Source organism: Rattus rattus, chromosome 4 (assembly GCF_011064425.1).
Source record: "Rattus rattus isolate New Zealand chromosome 4, Rrattus_CSIRO_v1, whole genome shotgun sequence".
In the NCBI taxonomy this organism is placed as follows: domain Eukaryota; kingdom Metazoa; phylum Chordata; class Mammalia; order Rodentia; family Muridae; genus Rattus; species Rattus rattus.
In genome coordinates, this window is record NC_046157.1 from 43,248,142 (window position 1) to 43,265,932 (window position 17,791).

The 17,791-nt window shown below is 39.0% G+C and overlaps 1 protein-coding gene across 1 annotated transcript in view; it reads left to right on the forward strand.

The window, feature by feature from the left end:
- Positions 1-17,791, forward strand: part of Gabrr3 (gamma-aminobutyric acid type A receptor subunit rho3) — a 52,361-nt gene that overhangs the window by 15,514 nt on the left and 19,056 nt on the right. The window contains exons 3-6 of the mRNA XM_032900328.1: positions 3,395-3,462; positions 6,954-7,177; positions 10,361-10,443; positions 11,461-11,601. Coding sequence (XP_032756219.1) covers positions 3,395-3,462; positions 6,954-7,177; positions 10,361-10,443; positions 11,461-11,601 — 516 coding nt within the window. The remainder of the gene's footprint in view (positions 1-3,394; positions 3,463-6,953; positions 7,178-10,360; positions 10,444-11,460; positions 11,602-17,791) is intronic.

The window sequence follows — 17,791 nt, forward strand, 5'->3', positions numbered from 1 at the left end:
TTGCAAAGACACTATAGAAATAGATACATGATTCTACTTAACCCTAATTAATCTACCTGCATAAAAAATCCTAATATACATAAAAAGGATTATAAATGTATGTTACTACATAGTTAGTGACCATCATCAAAATGGTTAATATTTAACATTTCATTGAGTTTATTTATAAACCTTACCTAGAAATGTTACCGTTGTAAGCCATTATAAAGTCATCATTATTTATAATGTTAAGTCCATTGCTGGCCCAGTAGAGAGTAAATGTTAGTTCTCAGAATATTTGAATGGGGTTAAGGGCAGGACTTGGAATGCTCCCCTCTATTGTTCTCCCAATAGCTCTACAAGGTTGACACCATATTTGTTCTGTTTATAGATTAGCTAACTGAAGTATGAAGATTGAGGAGACACAGAAAGTTACTTTTTGTTTTGTATGGCTACATGTGTTGGCATTTTAACTGCACTTAATTGTCACGTTTTCTATAAGAAAGTCTCCCTCCGGGGTGAGGCAAACAGTGATGTCTGGAGGCTTGATGATTAGCCAATATCCATAACTCTCCATCTTGTGTTTACATCCCTCTCACCTTCTACTCAGTCCTCAGGCATCGGAACACAGGTTCTTATGCCCAGGAGTTGGATGCCCTTGACGTGGAGTTCAAAGGAGACAGACACGAGGTCAGAGAGCCTCCCCAGGCACACATGGTCTGTGGAGTCTGAGGGGCTTATCTGCATATAACCGTATAAATCTTAATGGAAGGGAAAAAGAAATAGAGAACAGAAATGTACTTCAAATGAGCCAAGACATGTCTTACCTACGCCAGAAAACCAGCCTTGAGATTCCAGTTCATGGCCAACAGTAGTGCGACTATATCACTGAAAGTTAGCTTGATAAGACTCTCCCCAGGATTTCAGAAATAGCCACCAACAACCAGGATGTGCACTCATCTCTCCATATCTTCAGGGGCTGTTTGGAAGCCTACTGTCATTGCCTAAAAAGACACCAACTTGCACAGATGCTCAGTCCTTTATGTGAAATGGCACAGCACTTTCATATGCCCTATATTATTTCTTTCAATTGTGTCTATCACTTCTAATGCCTAGGGCAATGTAAACAATAATGTATTGCCCACTGTTGTTAATGACGCTTGTTTGCAAAACAATGATGAGAAGGAATGGGTACATGTTTAGTTCACAGACAGTTTTGAATGACTGAAGTGAATCTGTGAAACCTGTAGAATTCAAGGGGCCGATTGTTCCTAAATCTAAAAGTTCCTAAATCTAAGCCCTTCTCTGGTTTCATCAGAAAATGAATGATAGATAGAAAATCACTGTGTGTGTGTGTGTGTGTGTGTGCCTATATGTGTGTATGTAAGTGTGTCTCGTGTGTGAGTATATTGATTACCTATATGTTTGAGAGCATAGAATTAAGAATAATGAGCTACGTTTTCAAAAGCAGGCTTGAGTTTTTGCTTAACTGAGCAAGTAGAGCTAATTTATTAAGGTGCAATTAGGTCTATTAAGCCTTACACGCTGTACTGTTGGGGACACAATGGGACTCTTTGAGTATCTCTCTGCAGATGTTATAGCGGAAAACACAAACCTTGGAGATATTTCTTACTCCATAACACATAGTAGTGATGAAGCTGAATTCAAATATTCATCTGCATGACTGTGTTCACTTTATCCAGGACATTCTGCCACCCCTTCCAGACCTTTCAAAATCTCATTCCCTCGCAGTATTAGAATTAATGGAAAGGTTTATTCACCATGAAGTGCCAAGTAGAGCTATGGATGATACGTTTTCATGAATTTTTATTTTGATTATTAATTCAAGATAAAGGGCAAATACAAAACCAACAATGTTCAGCCCTATGAAGGAATAATACTAAGTTGTCCCCAAGTTCATGTGTCATTGAAGTCTGCAGTAAACAGTGCTATTTATAGAATTAGTGTCATATAAGTTAATTGATCCAATATGCTAGGAAGATGGAAGGTAGGACATGAGTAAGGCATTATAAAGGGTTAGACAGGAGGATGTTTGAGTGGCAGGCTAAGTGCCTGGCAAGCTGAGACTCTTCTAAGTAAGAAATGCTAATAATCGAAAGGGGAATCTGGTGCCGATAAAGGTGGCATCGAGAATTAATGAGGTCCCCAAAGGGGTTAGCTTGTTGTATACTGTATTATGCATCCAGAAGGCGGCTGAGTTGTATGCTGGTGTGTCACATCCAACACATTCAGTCTTTCTTTAGCCAAGTATGGAAGCTTCTCATGATGGACTCATCTAAATCCCAACATCGTGATTAAACAGCTGGGACTCAGCTGTGCAGGATTAATCTTTATTTGTTAGTAGTTGAAGGTTCTTTTTAACTCTATCACGCAATGGGATTTTAAACGAGAATGACTTTTACTACAATGTAAGAAAATTCATGCAGCGACTCTGTATAAACATATGGAGGACGTCAACATAGCTGCAGATCAAATTTCACACCTAAAAGTTAATGATAAAGTTAGTAAAAGCAATCCCTCTATACACAGAGAGACAGAGACAGACAGAGAGGCAAAGGAGAGAGAGACAAGGGCAGACTGACTGACCGGCAGACAGACAGATGGGGTTTTGAAATCCATTTTAGTGGAATTATGGCATGCTACAATGCTGTCTGGTCTGGCCTCTCTTAGTTTTCATTTACACTCTCTAGGCTCAGAAAGATTTCAGGGCTGCGGCTGAGTTTGCAGCCCGCTCACTCTCTGAAATTGTTTCGGTTTCTATTTGAGCGTATTTCAGCAAACAAGTTTCTAAGATATTTTACTTCTTCCCCAGTACCCTCTATGCTTGCTGATCCACACGGGGACCTGTCTGAGTCTGCGTCATTGGTATAGCACATAGGAATCTATCTCTCGGCTGCCAACCATTGTATGAAATTAAAAGGCTGATGCTGGAGGCAGGAGAGATATGGGTTTGATATTCCAAAGCCAAGGACTCTATAAAACTCACTGAACTGCCAATATCATACAGAATGCACAATCTGACATGCTCTTACATGTGCTTCCAAAACACGGTTCCTCCCAAAATCCCTACCAGCCAAAAAATGAAATAGCAAAACTGGAAACACCGCTTCTATAATATATTGTGCAGGGAATCCTTTGAGACTTTCCAAGAAAATAAGCAATGATGTTTAGAACACCATCTATTATCATCTGAGCCTTAGTTATTAGGTTTGAAGGTGTATGTGTGTATGATAAATGATTCAATAGAAAATAGGTGAAATGATGAATAAAAATATATACATTGGGAAACATAGATCACCTTCAGTTGTTGAACAATGGTCTTTCTCAGTTTGGAAGATGTCCAAAATGATGATAGTGCGTTTCTTGGTAAATTATTCATTTTTTCTTTCTGAAGGTTCACCAGTGCCAGTGGGTATAGATGTCCAGGTTGAAAGCATTGACAGCATTTCAGAGGTCAACATGGTGAGTGTTCCCTTAGGGTACTGACCTGTTTCTAGTAGGAATAAAAATAACAGGGGTGAAATCACTTGCTCTTGAATACGCCGTTTCAGACATGACTGTTGTTAACCCTTTCTGCTTTGCATCCCAGTAGTTGGGCTTGCTGGTCTCTCTTCCGCTCCCTTCCTCCGCCCTCAGATTACACTCTTACTTTTGCTCCTCCTGTTTCTTTCTCATTTATTGCTTCCCGAAGGACATCGTGGCAAACCTGCTTTCTCTCACAGTGTTACACACCTGAAAACTAGGGCGTAAGAAAAACAACCATACAGTTTGCACACTGTGAAATCTCACCCATGAGGCCTTGCTCATAAAATGGTGGACATGTTCATAAAATGATAGACTTCTGGGACAAGCTCTATAGGTCATTTCCAGCTGTTTTGGTTAGCATTAATTCTGCTTGTCTATAAATAACCAATATCAGAAGAAAGGACATTTTAAAACACGATCATCATATTTAATTCAGAAAGTTAAGTTTTGTTTACCCCACGGGGTGTTATGAAAATATAAGACAGCTTAATGTTTTATTTTCCAATGTAATAGTTATATTTTCTTGGAACGTTTTTGTTTTTAAGATTACTATTTTATTTAGTCATATATGAAGTAGGTATGTAATAATTTTACATACATATGCACATTAGAAAGCAAAAGAAAACTAAATTGTTAGATATAGGTAAATCCAAACCGTGTGTCTACAGAAATAACTATACATGTTACAGCTCATGTATCAAAAAGATTTACTTAACTACCCAAATGCAACTTTTGAAAAATGTCATGAGAATACACATTTAAAAGCTTCAAAACAAGAGGAAATGAAATATCTGGATTAGTATATGTGGAGTGTCTATTAAATAATGCAATAAATATTTTCAAATAAAAGTGAAATTTAAAAAGAAAATACTTGAAAATGACCATCTATTATCAGTCTTCCTTTTGCCCTTTCACCAGTCTCTACCTCACGTTACTTACTTTATTGCAACCTTTTCGTCTTCTTTAACCTGGTTTTATCAGTTTTAGCCACTTTTATGATTTCATGGCGCCAACTGTACTTTTTCCATCTCATTTTCTCTCTTTAATGTATAAGGACTTTCTTTGTCTAGGTAACTTTCAGAATAGATTTTCCATTAAGTGATTTTCAGCATTGGGGAAGTTTTGCTGCAGCAACGAATTAATGCTGTGCCCAGCTTCTTTGAAGGAGCACTCGCGGACTTCATTTTCAAATGGATTTCTCTTACCCCCTCGTTTTATATTAATTTATTTATATGGCCTGTGTTTTGATGAGCCCTTTTCCATTATGTTGGCATGCCACATACAGTGCCTTTCTAAAACTCGTTTTCACTGTTTGTTTCCTTGCTTGTTACCTAATGGCTGCCAGCATCTATAGGGAGCAGAAGCCCTGAGTGAAGTCCGAAATAACTGTGTTGTTGACATGAGCCCAGAGCGGCAGACATGGGGTGACAGCAAAGCCTACTCCCTGGGAGTTGAGGTCAGAAGGAAATTGCAAACCTTCCTTTCTGGCTCACGTATGAGATATTAATAGTATGCGTGGAAAATGTCGAGCATAGCCTTACCCCTCGGCCAACATTTTCAGCCGGAAGACTGCTCCCCTGCAGAGACAGCTCCTACAAAGATTAGCTAAACCCTTCCCCTTGGCCCAGCTCCATACTGCAAACTCTTGCTTCCTCATCCATCTGTATGTAATAACTAGCCCTCTTGCTCAGCTGTATTCTACAACTTACTGCTCTGTTCAAGTCCATACAACTAGCAAACTGAGAGTCCCGGGTGCAAAGGCTTCTCCAGCAGTGAGCCCAGATCACCTGATCCTCAGATGTCGGCCTCTCCGTGCGTTTGTCTTTCCATTGTCGTTTTTCTGAAACACTGGTCAGGTTTGTCCCTGGAGCAAGTCCAGCTGGGATGCCACCCTCCTGCCTCCTACCACCCCATTTTGTTGTCTCTTTTGCCCTCCTTACTTGGGTTTCCTTCGGTTCGATTATGTATGTATGTAAGTAACAGATATTCTTAACAGATACACAGCACCAAGTAAAGTGCAGCTTTGAGGTATATTTTGCACCTTAGTGCCCCCTCTATTAATATAATCTTGAATGGCTTCCAGGTCTGACTAAGCACATCATTCCAAGTATATGCCCGTTAGGCCATCCCACCCTGTAACCTACACATTTCCCTGTGAAGTAGTTATGCTGATGATGGAAAGGCTCTGTTCAGTGGCCCTCACTCTAATGCACGCCCAAACATAGCCAACCTCACAGTTAATTCATAGCAACAACCCAGTGTACACTCAGGGAACCTAGGAAAAAAAATGTATCTGGGGAAACGATCAGTAACTCATCTGGTACTTGCCTTTTGTTTGTACAAATGAATGCCAAAGTCCTGTTAGACCCCCAAGTTCCAAAAAAAAAGTTGCATTTGGGTTGAGAAAGATGAGTCAACAATTATGAAAAGTGAAACATACTTAAGAAAAATGAAACACATTATTTATATCCAGACTCGATGGCTCTGATGAAGCTAGAAATTTCTTCTCAGCCGACCAAATTATTAACTGTACCATCTGAGTGTCCTTTAAAATTCAAATTCTTCACTGTTTGCTTGTCTTTTGTTACTATTAGTACAGGTTTCTATCCTCCACCTTTATATTCTCACAGCTGGCCTGTATGATACCAGTTCAGCCCCTTGAGGCATTCAGAACTGGATGCTAACACAGGTTTTTATCTGTCATCACCATATTCTTTCAGCTAGTGTCCACGATGCCAGGTGAGATCCCAGAGCCGCAGTGAATCTGGAGCACTGGCAACTTGCCTCTAGGGAGTGTGCGTCTTAACACACTTCAGAAGTGATTCTTTTGCAACATAGACATTCAGAACTGCCCCTTTACAGAATTCCATCTTTCAAGCATCAGGTGGTCACCATCCATAGTCTTCAACCTCCAACCACTTGCCTTCCATTAGTAAACACTGTGTTCATTTTCATGTAGAAATATAGTGTATTCAATTTAGGAGATCTGTTTCTTAAAAAAAATACTCACAAACTGATGAACATTAAAACAAATATAAAGATAATTCCTTACATAGATTTAAAAAAAATATAGTGGCACATGCTATAGTTCCAGCACTCAGGAGGCCAAGGCAAGATATCCTGAGCTGAAATCTAGATGGTGTTGCAATAATAGGACCGTGTTAATAAAGAAGAAGGAAATTGAAGGTGAAGAAAGGAAGCGATGAAGGGGAAAAGTGGGGAGGACTGGAAAGGGACGAAGACAGAAACAGGAATGGAGCAGGAGTATGAAGAGTAATGAGAGTCTCGCTTCATCCTGTCTGAAATTGCAATACAAACATTAACATAGAAGCCATGAACAGCATGGCCACTAGTGAGTTCTCAATGCTGAAGTTATGATCTGAGCTCTCTCGCTCCTGGTTCTCACTGGCCCCTCTCTCTGTGCCCAGGACTTTACCATGACGTTGTATCTCAGGCACTATTGGAAGGACGAGAGGCTCTCCTTCCCTGGCACTACAAACAAAAGCATGACCTTTGATCGCAGATTGATTCAAAAGATTTGGGTGCCTGATATCTTCTTTGTCCATTCTAAAAGATCCTTCATCCATGACACAACTGTGGAGAATATCATGCTTCGAGTACATCCCGATGGAAACGTTCTCTTCAGTCTCAGGTAAGATGGCTCCCGTTGATCTTTGGCTTCCTTGGACCACAGCCATCAAACCAAATTTGTTGGGTCTCACTTCAACGGAAACTAACAGTTCTGCTGTGAGAGTCACGACGCTAAAGACGGCAACACAAGCAGAGCATGTAATTTTTTACCCACTTATTACTCAACCTTTAAGGAACTGCTTTCTGTGCTGTACAGTCCCACTCTGCCTACATACTGTTTGGATAAATAGAGTTGAGCTGAATTCTGGAAATCCATAAAAGTCTGGTACACAATTGTATAGGTATGTCAACCTATTTCTACCAACCAAGTCCTTCCTATGCCTGTACTCCAACGAGTAGATTAGAATCTTGAATTAGCTAGCAATTTCTCCAGTTAGTCCCTTCAATTGTCATATGAAGGCATAATCAAAATACAAGTTAGCATAAATTTTCTCACTTGCTTTTTTTGTTTGTGTTAGTTAAAACATGTATTCTAGCACTATTCTATAATGGCTTCTCACCTTTAATGGTTCATAATTTTTTTTTATCCAAGTGAGTTCTGTGCATATGGAGTGGCTTAAAATAGAAGTTCTTTTTAAAGGAGTTCTGTACATCCACGCGATCCAGCTTTTTGGAATGCCCTAGACATCTGAGAAAATATCTATAGTAGGTTAAAAAAAATTTTTGAGGTCTTTATCTTTACAAACTGTGGAAGTTGGTCTATATGAGGGGAAAAAGAGGATCCTTACAAAATGTGATTACATTAAAGATCTTTTTGTTTGCTAATTTGGTTGGTTTGTTTTTAGAGACAGAGCTTCTTTGAGTAGCCTTGGCTGTCCTGAACCTTTCTTCATAGACCAGACTGATTTTAAACTCAGAGACCTGCCTGCCTCTGCCTCCCGAGTACTGGTATTACAAGCATCTGCTATCACTCCCAGCCCTCAATTAATGATCTTATTATGGGGAAATGGCCCTACACTATCTGGCTGGGCTTTAGATGCAGCATAAGAGTCTTTATAATGGAAAAGGGAGAGGAAATCTGATTTACACAAAAGAGGTGGAAATGATATCCCAAGCCAAGGAGTGGCAGTGCTGATCAGTATGAGTGGATTTTCCCTTGAGAAGTCTTTAAGGTGTGATCCTGGACCAGCGATACTGATTGGACCTCTGGCCTGCAGAACTGAACAAGAATGCATTTATGCTGTTATGAGCTTGTAGTCACTTGTTATCACGACAGTAAGCTCATTAGAATAATGATCTTTGCTCATTAGAAGCATCATTCACAGGGTAGCTAGCGTAAGTCATTTTTTTAAAAAGCTATAAATGCCATTAATGAACACTATTGTTTATATAGGACCCATAAATATTAGCGTCAAAGGTCACTAAGAGTTAAAAATGGAACCTCATTAAAGAACCAGCTGTTTTAAAGTTGAGTCGGTGAAAGGATGAAGAGGAATAGAATAACCCGGTGGAGTCTGCTTACCTTGCACATTCTAATTTGTGTCTGGCCCTGGTCAGACAGACTCTGGTGTAGTAACCTTTAATCTCTTGGGCTATCCTCCTGATAAGAAAGAGCATTTGTCTTCATCTGGTGTCCACAAGCCATACCAGAGTATCTGTGCTCATGGTGGTTAAGGTGGACTCCTTGGACAATGTTATCACACTCACCTCTGGAAAGAATGGAAACTAAGGTTGGTCATCTGGCTGGCCAACTCTCAGTTAACTATTTTGTTCACCAAGAGGTAATAGTGTGAGCTTCCCTGTCCCAGTGCTCTGTGTATAATGTCATCTCTCTCTCTCTCTCTCTCTCTCTCTCTCTCTCTCTCTCTCTCTCTCTCTCTCTCTCTCTCCCTTCCTCCTCCCCCTCTCTCCTGAACTCAGCCTTTTCTGATTATTGGTTTAGTCCTCATTGTATATTGTAAAGTGTAGTGTACCTCACTCAGGTGGTACCCATGAGCATAATGGCTGAGTCTGAGTCTCTCTGGGGTTGCTTAACCCTGGTGATGGTCTTGGAGATGCCCAAACTCAGGAGGACTAAAACTGGTTGTGAGCACAGCTCTTCAACCCAACAAAAGAACCAGTCCAAACACAGAACTGGGTGACCTGCTACCAGGTTGGGTTTTGAGGCCACTTAGCTACAATCCTCATCAGTCATTCATTTCTTCTAATATACTATAAAGCAGGCAGTATAAAAGACCTCAGAGGGTACTTCTTTGTAACATAGATGACTAAGCATGCATTTTTGCACACAATACCATCAACATACATCCTTTCTTGATGCTTTGGCTATTGACAATAAAATGTAGGTCACAGAAGGTAAAATGCTTCTATTCTTCTGCCTAACTCAGGGGCACCATGGGCAGGAGCATCTGTTGCCTTTGTTTTTGTAGAATTGCTGGGGGCCTTTTAGGAACCTCTGATCTGCAATTGAGGCTACCACAGGTCTCACTTTGAGGCAAGATCATAGCACAGCAGCTTCTGCCTGGAGCCAAGAAAATCTAGGAGAATATACAATTTTAAGAAAAAAATGCATCAATATGCAAGTCTTTGCCTTAATAGTTCCTGAATTATGCATTATGCACATGGATCTATCGCTGAGCGTGCTGCAGGCTTTTACCTCAGTACTGAAAGGAAATTTTCCAAGTGCTTTGTGAAGGAAACTTTTACCTATAAATTTGTATTATTACCCCTTCAACTCTTTTTTTCGTGCAGACCATTAAGTTTTGCATCTTCTAGAAAGCAGAACAACTTAAATTCACTTAAAGTCATCTGACTTTGAAGTATTTTTCTGAAATTTAATATATATACATGTATATCCATAAACATACATACATATACATACATACATATATATACATATACACCTATACATATACATCATATACATACACACACACACACACACACACACACACACACACATGCACACACATATAATTATATCATGAAAACCAGAAAATGCAGAGGGAGTTAAGCAAGAAACAGTGAGATGGCAGTAAGTGTAAGAATTTACTCATCAATCTGGGAGCAATCCCTACCCCTCTGGGTTTGCTGTCTTGTTATTTGGACAGAACACAGCCAGGCCTGTTTCTCATTATCCTTGAAAGGCACACGAAGCAAGAAAACAATGACAGGCTTCATTGCTGCGCACTAGTTGGGCCATATGGGTAAATGATCGAAATCCTCTTTCTTGTTCCGTTGACAGGATAACAGTTTCAGCCATGTGCTTTATGGACTTCAGCAGGTTTCCTCTGGACACTCAGAACTGTTCTCTAGAGCTGGAAAGCTGTAAGTCTTTCTGCCTGGTGAAAAGAGCCTGCATTATCATTAAAGCACACGCTCACCACTCACGGGGAGATAGGCATGTGCTTAGCAATCATTTAAATATCTTATCATATTTTTCCATCTCATCATATTTTCAAATTATAAGGCTCTGCTTTTCGGTGTTACGCTATCTCTGTCTTCCTAATGATGGCAAAACAGATTGTCTTTGAATGGGGAGAGCCAAGGGGAAATGCCGTGGTAATTAAACATTGTGGCTTTCACAATAGCAATGAAAGGCAGCTCCTTCGAGGGTGCATTGTCCTAACACTGGCACTGATTTTCCACATTTGGAAAGTCTGGGAATCCTATAGCTAGACAAGTTCTAATCCTCTTTTAAGTATGCACAGGCTCCCCAGAGGAACCCAGCTTGGAGCACAGACTCCCTACTCAAAGTCTATTCAAGAGTCTGTGATCCAGCTCCATGTCAATTACCGTTGCCCAAAATTTCCTTTTGATACGACATCTTGAAGGTCGACTGCAGTTTTTCTATCATAGCTCTGCCCCTCAGTGAGAGCCTCCTACACAGCTGTACTTTTCTAGGTCTATTAAAAATGTTTATAACACAAGACAAGAAAATTCTTAAACTAATCCTCATTTGAGAATTTCATCCAAGATAGGTAAAACAGAACAAATTTAAAAGCACAGAATAAGCCCATGTGAGAGCAGAACCGTGGCCTAGTCCTGATCCCTAGCTTGGCTTAATCTTATATGCAAATGCACACAGACAGGGAACACAGGAAAATTCCAAGCATCTCGGAGGAAGAAATGCCACCATCTTGGCAGTCTTCAGGCTCCCAGGTTTAGAGATGAAGATGGGGCTGGTGTTTTGTTTTGTTTCCATTTTGAAGTATGGATTTGTTCAGTCCCTTGGAAAATGTCTTTCAATGTGTACTACATGAATGGCCTTGAACCAGGATCTGATAAAACAGGGCTACAGACCTCGCCTAACTTCTAACACGGGAACCGTCTGTGCTATTGTAGATGCCTATAATGAAGAGGACCTAATGCTCTACTGGAAACATGGCAACAAGTCCTTAAACACGGAAGAGCACATTTCCCTTTCTCAGTTCTTCATTGAGGAGTTCAGTGCATCCAGTGGATTGGCTTTCTATAGCAGCACAGGTACAACACTATGTGCAGACAACTTGTGGCAACTATTGAGTGCCAACTGTTTGTGAAGTAAACCTCTTTCTCTCCCCATTGTGCAAACCCTTCCAACGAGACGTCTTAACTGTATTCTTGGCCCCTCCGCTCTATTCTTAGTAGAACATAGGGTGTTCTTTGCAATAAGGGAATCACTGTTGAAAACTCTTCCCCTTTAGAAGCAAAGCTAAGTTTCTCAACGTGATCTATATCCTGGGTGCTGCTCCAACCTCATCCCAACCTGTGGTCCTCCACCACCTTGCCTTCTACTTCTTGCTCTCCTGTTCTCACGCACTCTTATCTCACTTCTTCTACGTGGCTTTGCTCTGCCTCTGCTCGGCTCATGACCAACTGCCTGCTTCAGTCAGAACTTTGCAAATCATCTCCCCAAATGGTGATATCCTATTGAGTCTTTCTTATCTAAGCCTCCTTCCTCACTATTTCCTATCTCTTTTTGTCTTCCCAGCACATAATGCTAGCTGGAATAGATGCCTTATTGTCTATTACCTAAGTCTCTCTTTGGAAAGAGTTGGGAAACTGTCTTGTTAAACATCTCTTCCCAGATCCTAGAATATGCCTGGTCTATGGTAGATGTTCAACAAAAATCAACTGACACAACTGATTTAACAAGATGCACTGTTGCCCTAAGGGGGAAAAATCTGTTTAGAATTCCCCAGGGAGGTCTGGTGGGGTAGGGGTTGGGGGTGATGATGGTGTTGACATCCTTGTGGAAATGGGGAGGGGAGGTGTAGGGAGGAGGTTCAGGGCGGAGGTATGGGATGTGGAACAGTCAAAGTATAGACCAGGAGGAGGATAAAATCTGGACTGTAAAGAAAAATTAAATTAAAAAAAAAGAAAAGATAAAAGGAATTAGAAATGCAATATATATTCTTCATTGCAATTGATTTATCTTTGATTTGGTAGCACTTATCCCTGGTGATTTAAAAAACATATCTGGCTGTTAACCAAAGCTAGGAGCAAGCTCTTTCTCACCTCCTCCAAAACGCCACACTCCTACAGACATTTTTCACCGTTTTGTTAGTTACTAGTACCTTGTGAAGGAGCTGTGCTCAGGCTACAAAATGTGGCTGCAGCTGGCACTTGGGCTCAGAGCTGCCCTGGCTGGAATTCTATCCCATCTGCTTGGCCGTGTCACTGAAGGAGCAAATACTGAGTTATCTATCTAGAAGCCAGTGTCTTAAAAGCACAACCAACATTTAAATCTCAAAGAAGTTAATTGCATCCCTGGGACCATCTTTGGATATTTAGATCTGGAGGAAATGTCAGTTTCACTCTGTTCACTTGCATTCTTTAACATTCAACAAATGATGCTATTAATTTTAATCCTGTCCATTGCATTTTCTGATATGCAAATAACACACATTTGTGTTCCTTGATCACTGGTATATCCCTGGCACATAGAAGATTCTCAGAATCAAACTGTTGAATAAATGAATATGTAGTGTATAATTGGAAAAGAACTTTTTTTTTTTTTTTTTTTTTTTGGAAAAGAAATTCAAAAGCCTGAAGAGCCTTCGTGATACTAAGAACACCTCATACAGACAAGCTGTTGTGATGCAGTTTTCTACTTCTCTTGCTCATGTCTTATAAATGGTGCCAAAATTTAATGTTTATAATCTTTGATTCAGTTAAGCCAATATTTAAATAAATGAATATATACAATGAAAATGATACATGAGTTTTAATATTTTATTATTTCTATGATCAAGTAACTTCGTGATAAATTATGACCATGATCTGTCTTTTTAATGTGATCATAATGTGATGCATAGAAAACATGGAAATCAAAGGGTGGTATTTCTATACAGATATATACACTATATCTATACATTCATATCTATTATATCTATTGCACTTCTTAGGATTTTGAAGCATAAGTATCCATGAATATATTCAGTGGAAATTCAACTATTCCTTTAAATGCAGAGGATAAGTGTTCCAATTTCAAACTCTACCTTTAAATCATTCCATTTAGTCCACTACCCATGCTTGTCACCCAGGCAGGATCAACACTAGGTAATTTTTATCCTCTTCTCTTCACGTTGTAGAGCCTGTCAAAAATCAGACAAAACATCACTGAAAATCTGTTCACAAAGATGCTTTTATGCATTTTTAAATGAAATAAGAAGCCTGAACATTCCAGTATGTTTATACTTTTAAGAAGTAGCAGAACATTAACTCCTATGAAAAATAGACAAGATAAAATTGGCTTCAAATATATAGCCTTATATAGCATGATACAAAGTTCTTTTAATTAAAAGGGAAACTAATAAAAGACTCTTTAACAAAAACTCATCTTTGTTATTGGAGAAATTATTTATACATATATAGTCATGTTTATATGTACCTGTGCATTCTAAACTTTTAAGAAGTAGCTAGAGATTGGGGAGAGTTTCAATTTTATTTCAACACATTGTAATTCTAATTTGTTTTTTTAAAAATGCACCCTTTTAATGAGAAGGAATAAAATGTGTTCTAATACTAGAAACGTACAAGATCAAGGCATTCTGAAAGCTGTGTTCATATATCAAATTAATTGTTATATCCAGATTTAAAAAGTTCCTGGGCTGGAGAGATGGCTCAGTGACTGCTCTTCCAGAGGTCCTGAGTTCAAATTCCAGCAACCATATGGTGGCTCACAACCATTTGTAATGGGATCTGATGCTCTCTTCTGGTGTGTCTGAAGACAGCTACAGTGTACTCAGATAAATAAAGTAAAAATAAATAAATAAATAAATAAATAAATAAATAAATAAATAAAAAGTTCCTAGGTTTCAGAAAGATGACTTTAGAGACTGATTTCAGTTCGTGAGTAGATAACAGGTCTGCCTCACATTATTCATAAATTTTTAATGTGGTATCCTTCTGTTTAAAAAATATTAGCTTTGTCAAAAACGATTGTAAATATCTTTATTCCTATCATAACTACCAACTATAACCACCAGCTTCAAATTTCTATACAAGATAGATAAATTGATTATAGATAGATAGATAGATAGATAGATAGACAGACAGACAGACAGGCAGGCAGACAGAGAGATAAAACCATGCATATGGCTCTGATTGTAAGAGCTGTGAGTTTGGAGGTACAGAAACTTATTTTCCATCTATAGTGGAGTACTGCTTCTTACTTATGATTCTTTCACTTTTACCATTGCCTCTACACAAGCCCTTGGCCACCCAGTAGCGTCAACAAGTAGGAGAGGGTTTTTCTGTCCTTCATCCACTTCATTGTTCCTCTAAATTTTTGCATATTGTGGGTTCACATAGGAAAGACTTCTATCCCTGCAAAATATATCAGGGAATTATTTGTTATCAAAGCTAACGTACAGAGGCGTCTGCCTGAGTTCAAACTCTAGTCTATGGCTTACCACCAGCACAGCCTTGGAAGAGTTGCTTAATTCATTTTCCCCACCTTCCAGAGGGTGTCACAATAGTCTTTGCCTCATGCAATTCTGCAAATGAGTTAGTACACTTGAATGACTGAAATAGTGTCTGCCATGTGGGAAGTGCTTAAACAATATTAGTTAGGAAATGCATCGTCATCATTTTCATCCGCATCTTCCCCGTGATGCTTTTAATACGATCCAAGCCCTTAACATCAGAGCACAATCATATGTGACAATTTATAAGTACACGGGAAGCTTGCGATGTCATCTTGGGATGGCATCCCAATTACTGCCAGCCCTTTTCTCAGTCTTTAGTTCTACTTCTTTCTATGGATGGAGGCAATGGGAGACAGCCCATGACCCCCACCCCCGCTGCCAAAAATTTAATTCACATTGCAAAAGAATGGTGATGCCATCACATAAAGGTATGACGGGTTTATGGTTCACTTTATTGGCCTCCTAGAAAGAGCAATCCAGCCTGCCAAGCATGTCTGAAAGGAGCTGAGAACACAGAAAGGAGCGACTGGTTTGGAATTTTATGGTGGTTTGAGGGTAGAGGAAAAGCAGAGGATGCTTCCTTTGGTGGAGGAGACAATGGTTAAAGATTTCCTGGGATGCCAAAAGATACCTTGTGGGTGTTTGCATAGATTATTATCACTATTACTATTATTATAGTTAGTTTTTTTGTTTTTTTAGTTTGTTATTTATGAGGCAGAGAGGGACATAGAAATGGGGCCTGGGAACGCTCAATATTTTAGGATTAGAAATGAAGTCCGACACTTTATTAGACTGGCTGCAGTAATGATTTGACCATCTTACAAGGTAGAATGGCCTGTTGTAATGAGTAAAGGAGTCCTTCTGGCCTACGGTCTACCCAGAGTACCATCTTCGTCTTCCCCTCCTGATCCACAGGGTAAGAGCAGTGTTCTTCCTTCCTGGTTAATTCCTTGTACTAACCCCACCAATAAAACCCCACATAATACCTCTCCAGAAAAATGTTAAGAGGGGAGAAGTGTTGTTTAGTGATGTACTTGCCTAGTATTTTCTGATGCTCTGGTTTTAATCCCTAGCATTGAAAAATGATAATAGTAATGATGATCATTTTATGAAAGAATCAATGCCTAAATGTATCTCAAGAACTCAAATAGTGAACAGAAAACTGCATACAGTCAGCCATCTATATCCACTGCTCTCCCGTACATGGAATCATCCAATTTTGAGTTGAAATTTGTAAACACATTTGTGCTAGCATGAACCTAACTATGTGTTGTCATAAGTTCCTAATCATCATAACAGCTATTTGCATGGCACTTACATTGCATTAGGGACTATAAATAAGTGAGATTATTTAAAATATATGGATAAATATAAATGGGTCATATGCAAATAATAATAAGCTATCTTATATGAGCAACGTCCAAGGGTTCCTGGGACCAGTCCCTTTATAAATTGTTGAAACAACCATACTGTAATTTACTCTCTTTAAGAATGACATTTGTAATTGTGATTTTATTTTAACCTTCCAACAATTATGCGAAACTATAGAGGTTGGTATATTATTCCATGCTCAGCTGTGATCACAACTTTCGATCACACACACAGTAAAGTGAGTGTCTAAACAAAACATTGACACCTTGCAAGCTTTTGACTAACACCAAGTGCAGATACGCGTCAGTGGATAGAATAAAGGGCAATGTGTACTTTTAACTTTAGAATGTTGTGCAGGATGTTTCATTTATATCCACCACTAATGAAATTTGTAATCTTCAGGTGTATATGTTTCAAGGCATCTGTGTCAGCAAACAGTGAGAATCTTGGAGTCTGATAAGATAAGAAATATAATGAGCAATTAACTGAGAATCAGAGACTAGATGGAGAGTCTCTCAGTTCAATGTAGTTGTCCTAGCACTCAGTGTTCGAACAATTTATCTGTTCCTCCCAACAAGTTTAGCATCCGCATTTTCTAAGAAATTACTACTAAAAATAGAAGAGTTCTCTAGCTTTATATGACCTGCGATTCGGCTTTATAATTTGATCTACTATGGTCTCTAGGTTTTGAATCATTTCAAAATTGTTTTTGACACATACAAGTTAAACTCTACACCATTCATAAAGCATATTCTAATGTTTATTCATTACCTTATTTTAGTAAATTCTAAGATTGATATATGGTTATTGCTATACATTTAAAAGTATGAGTGAGAGGCCGGAGAGATGACCTGACAGTTAAGATCACAGGCTGTTCTTCCACAAGACCCAGGTTAAATTCCCATCGCCCACATAATAGCTCTCAACCATCTACAGCTCTAGTTCTGGAGATTGAGAACCCTCTTCTGGTCTCCACAGACAACAGTTATGCACATACATACATACATACATACATACATACATACATACAGACAGACAGACAGTCAAAACATCTACACACAGAAAGCAAAATGAAATAATAAGTATGATTGAATAATGAAAACATAAGTATTCAATGTAGCCTAGGAGTCATGATGAATGACACTCTACAATGTCCTAAAGATGGTTTGAAAATTTGAACTTAAACTTCTTTATATACTCTGGTTTCTCTTAAGAGCACATAAATCTTCCACTTTTGAAAGCTTTGATATAGTAAATGTGAAAACAAGAAATCTGTTCAGTTTACTATAGATATGACAACGGTGGTATTTTTCATCAGATTACATAATATCACCAACATAAGCTTATATGAGTCCAACAGCATGCAAAGAAATATCACCATTTAATTACCT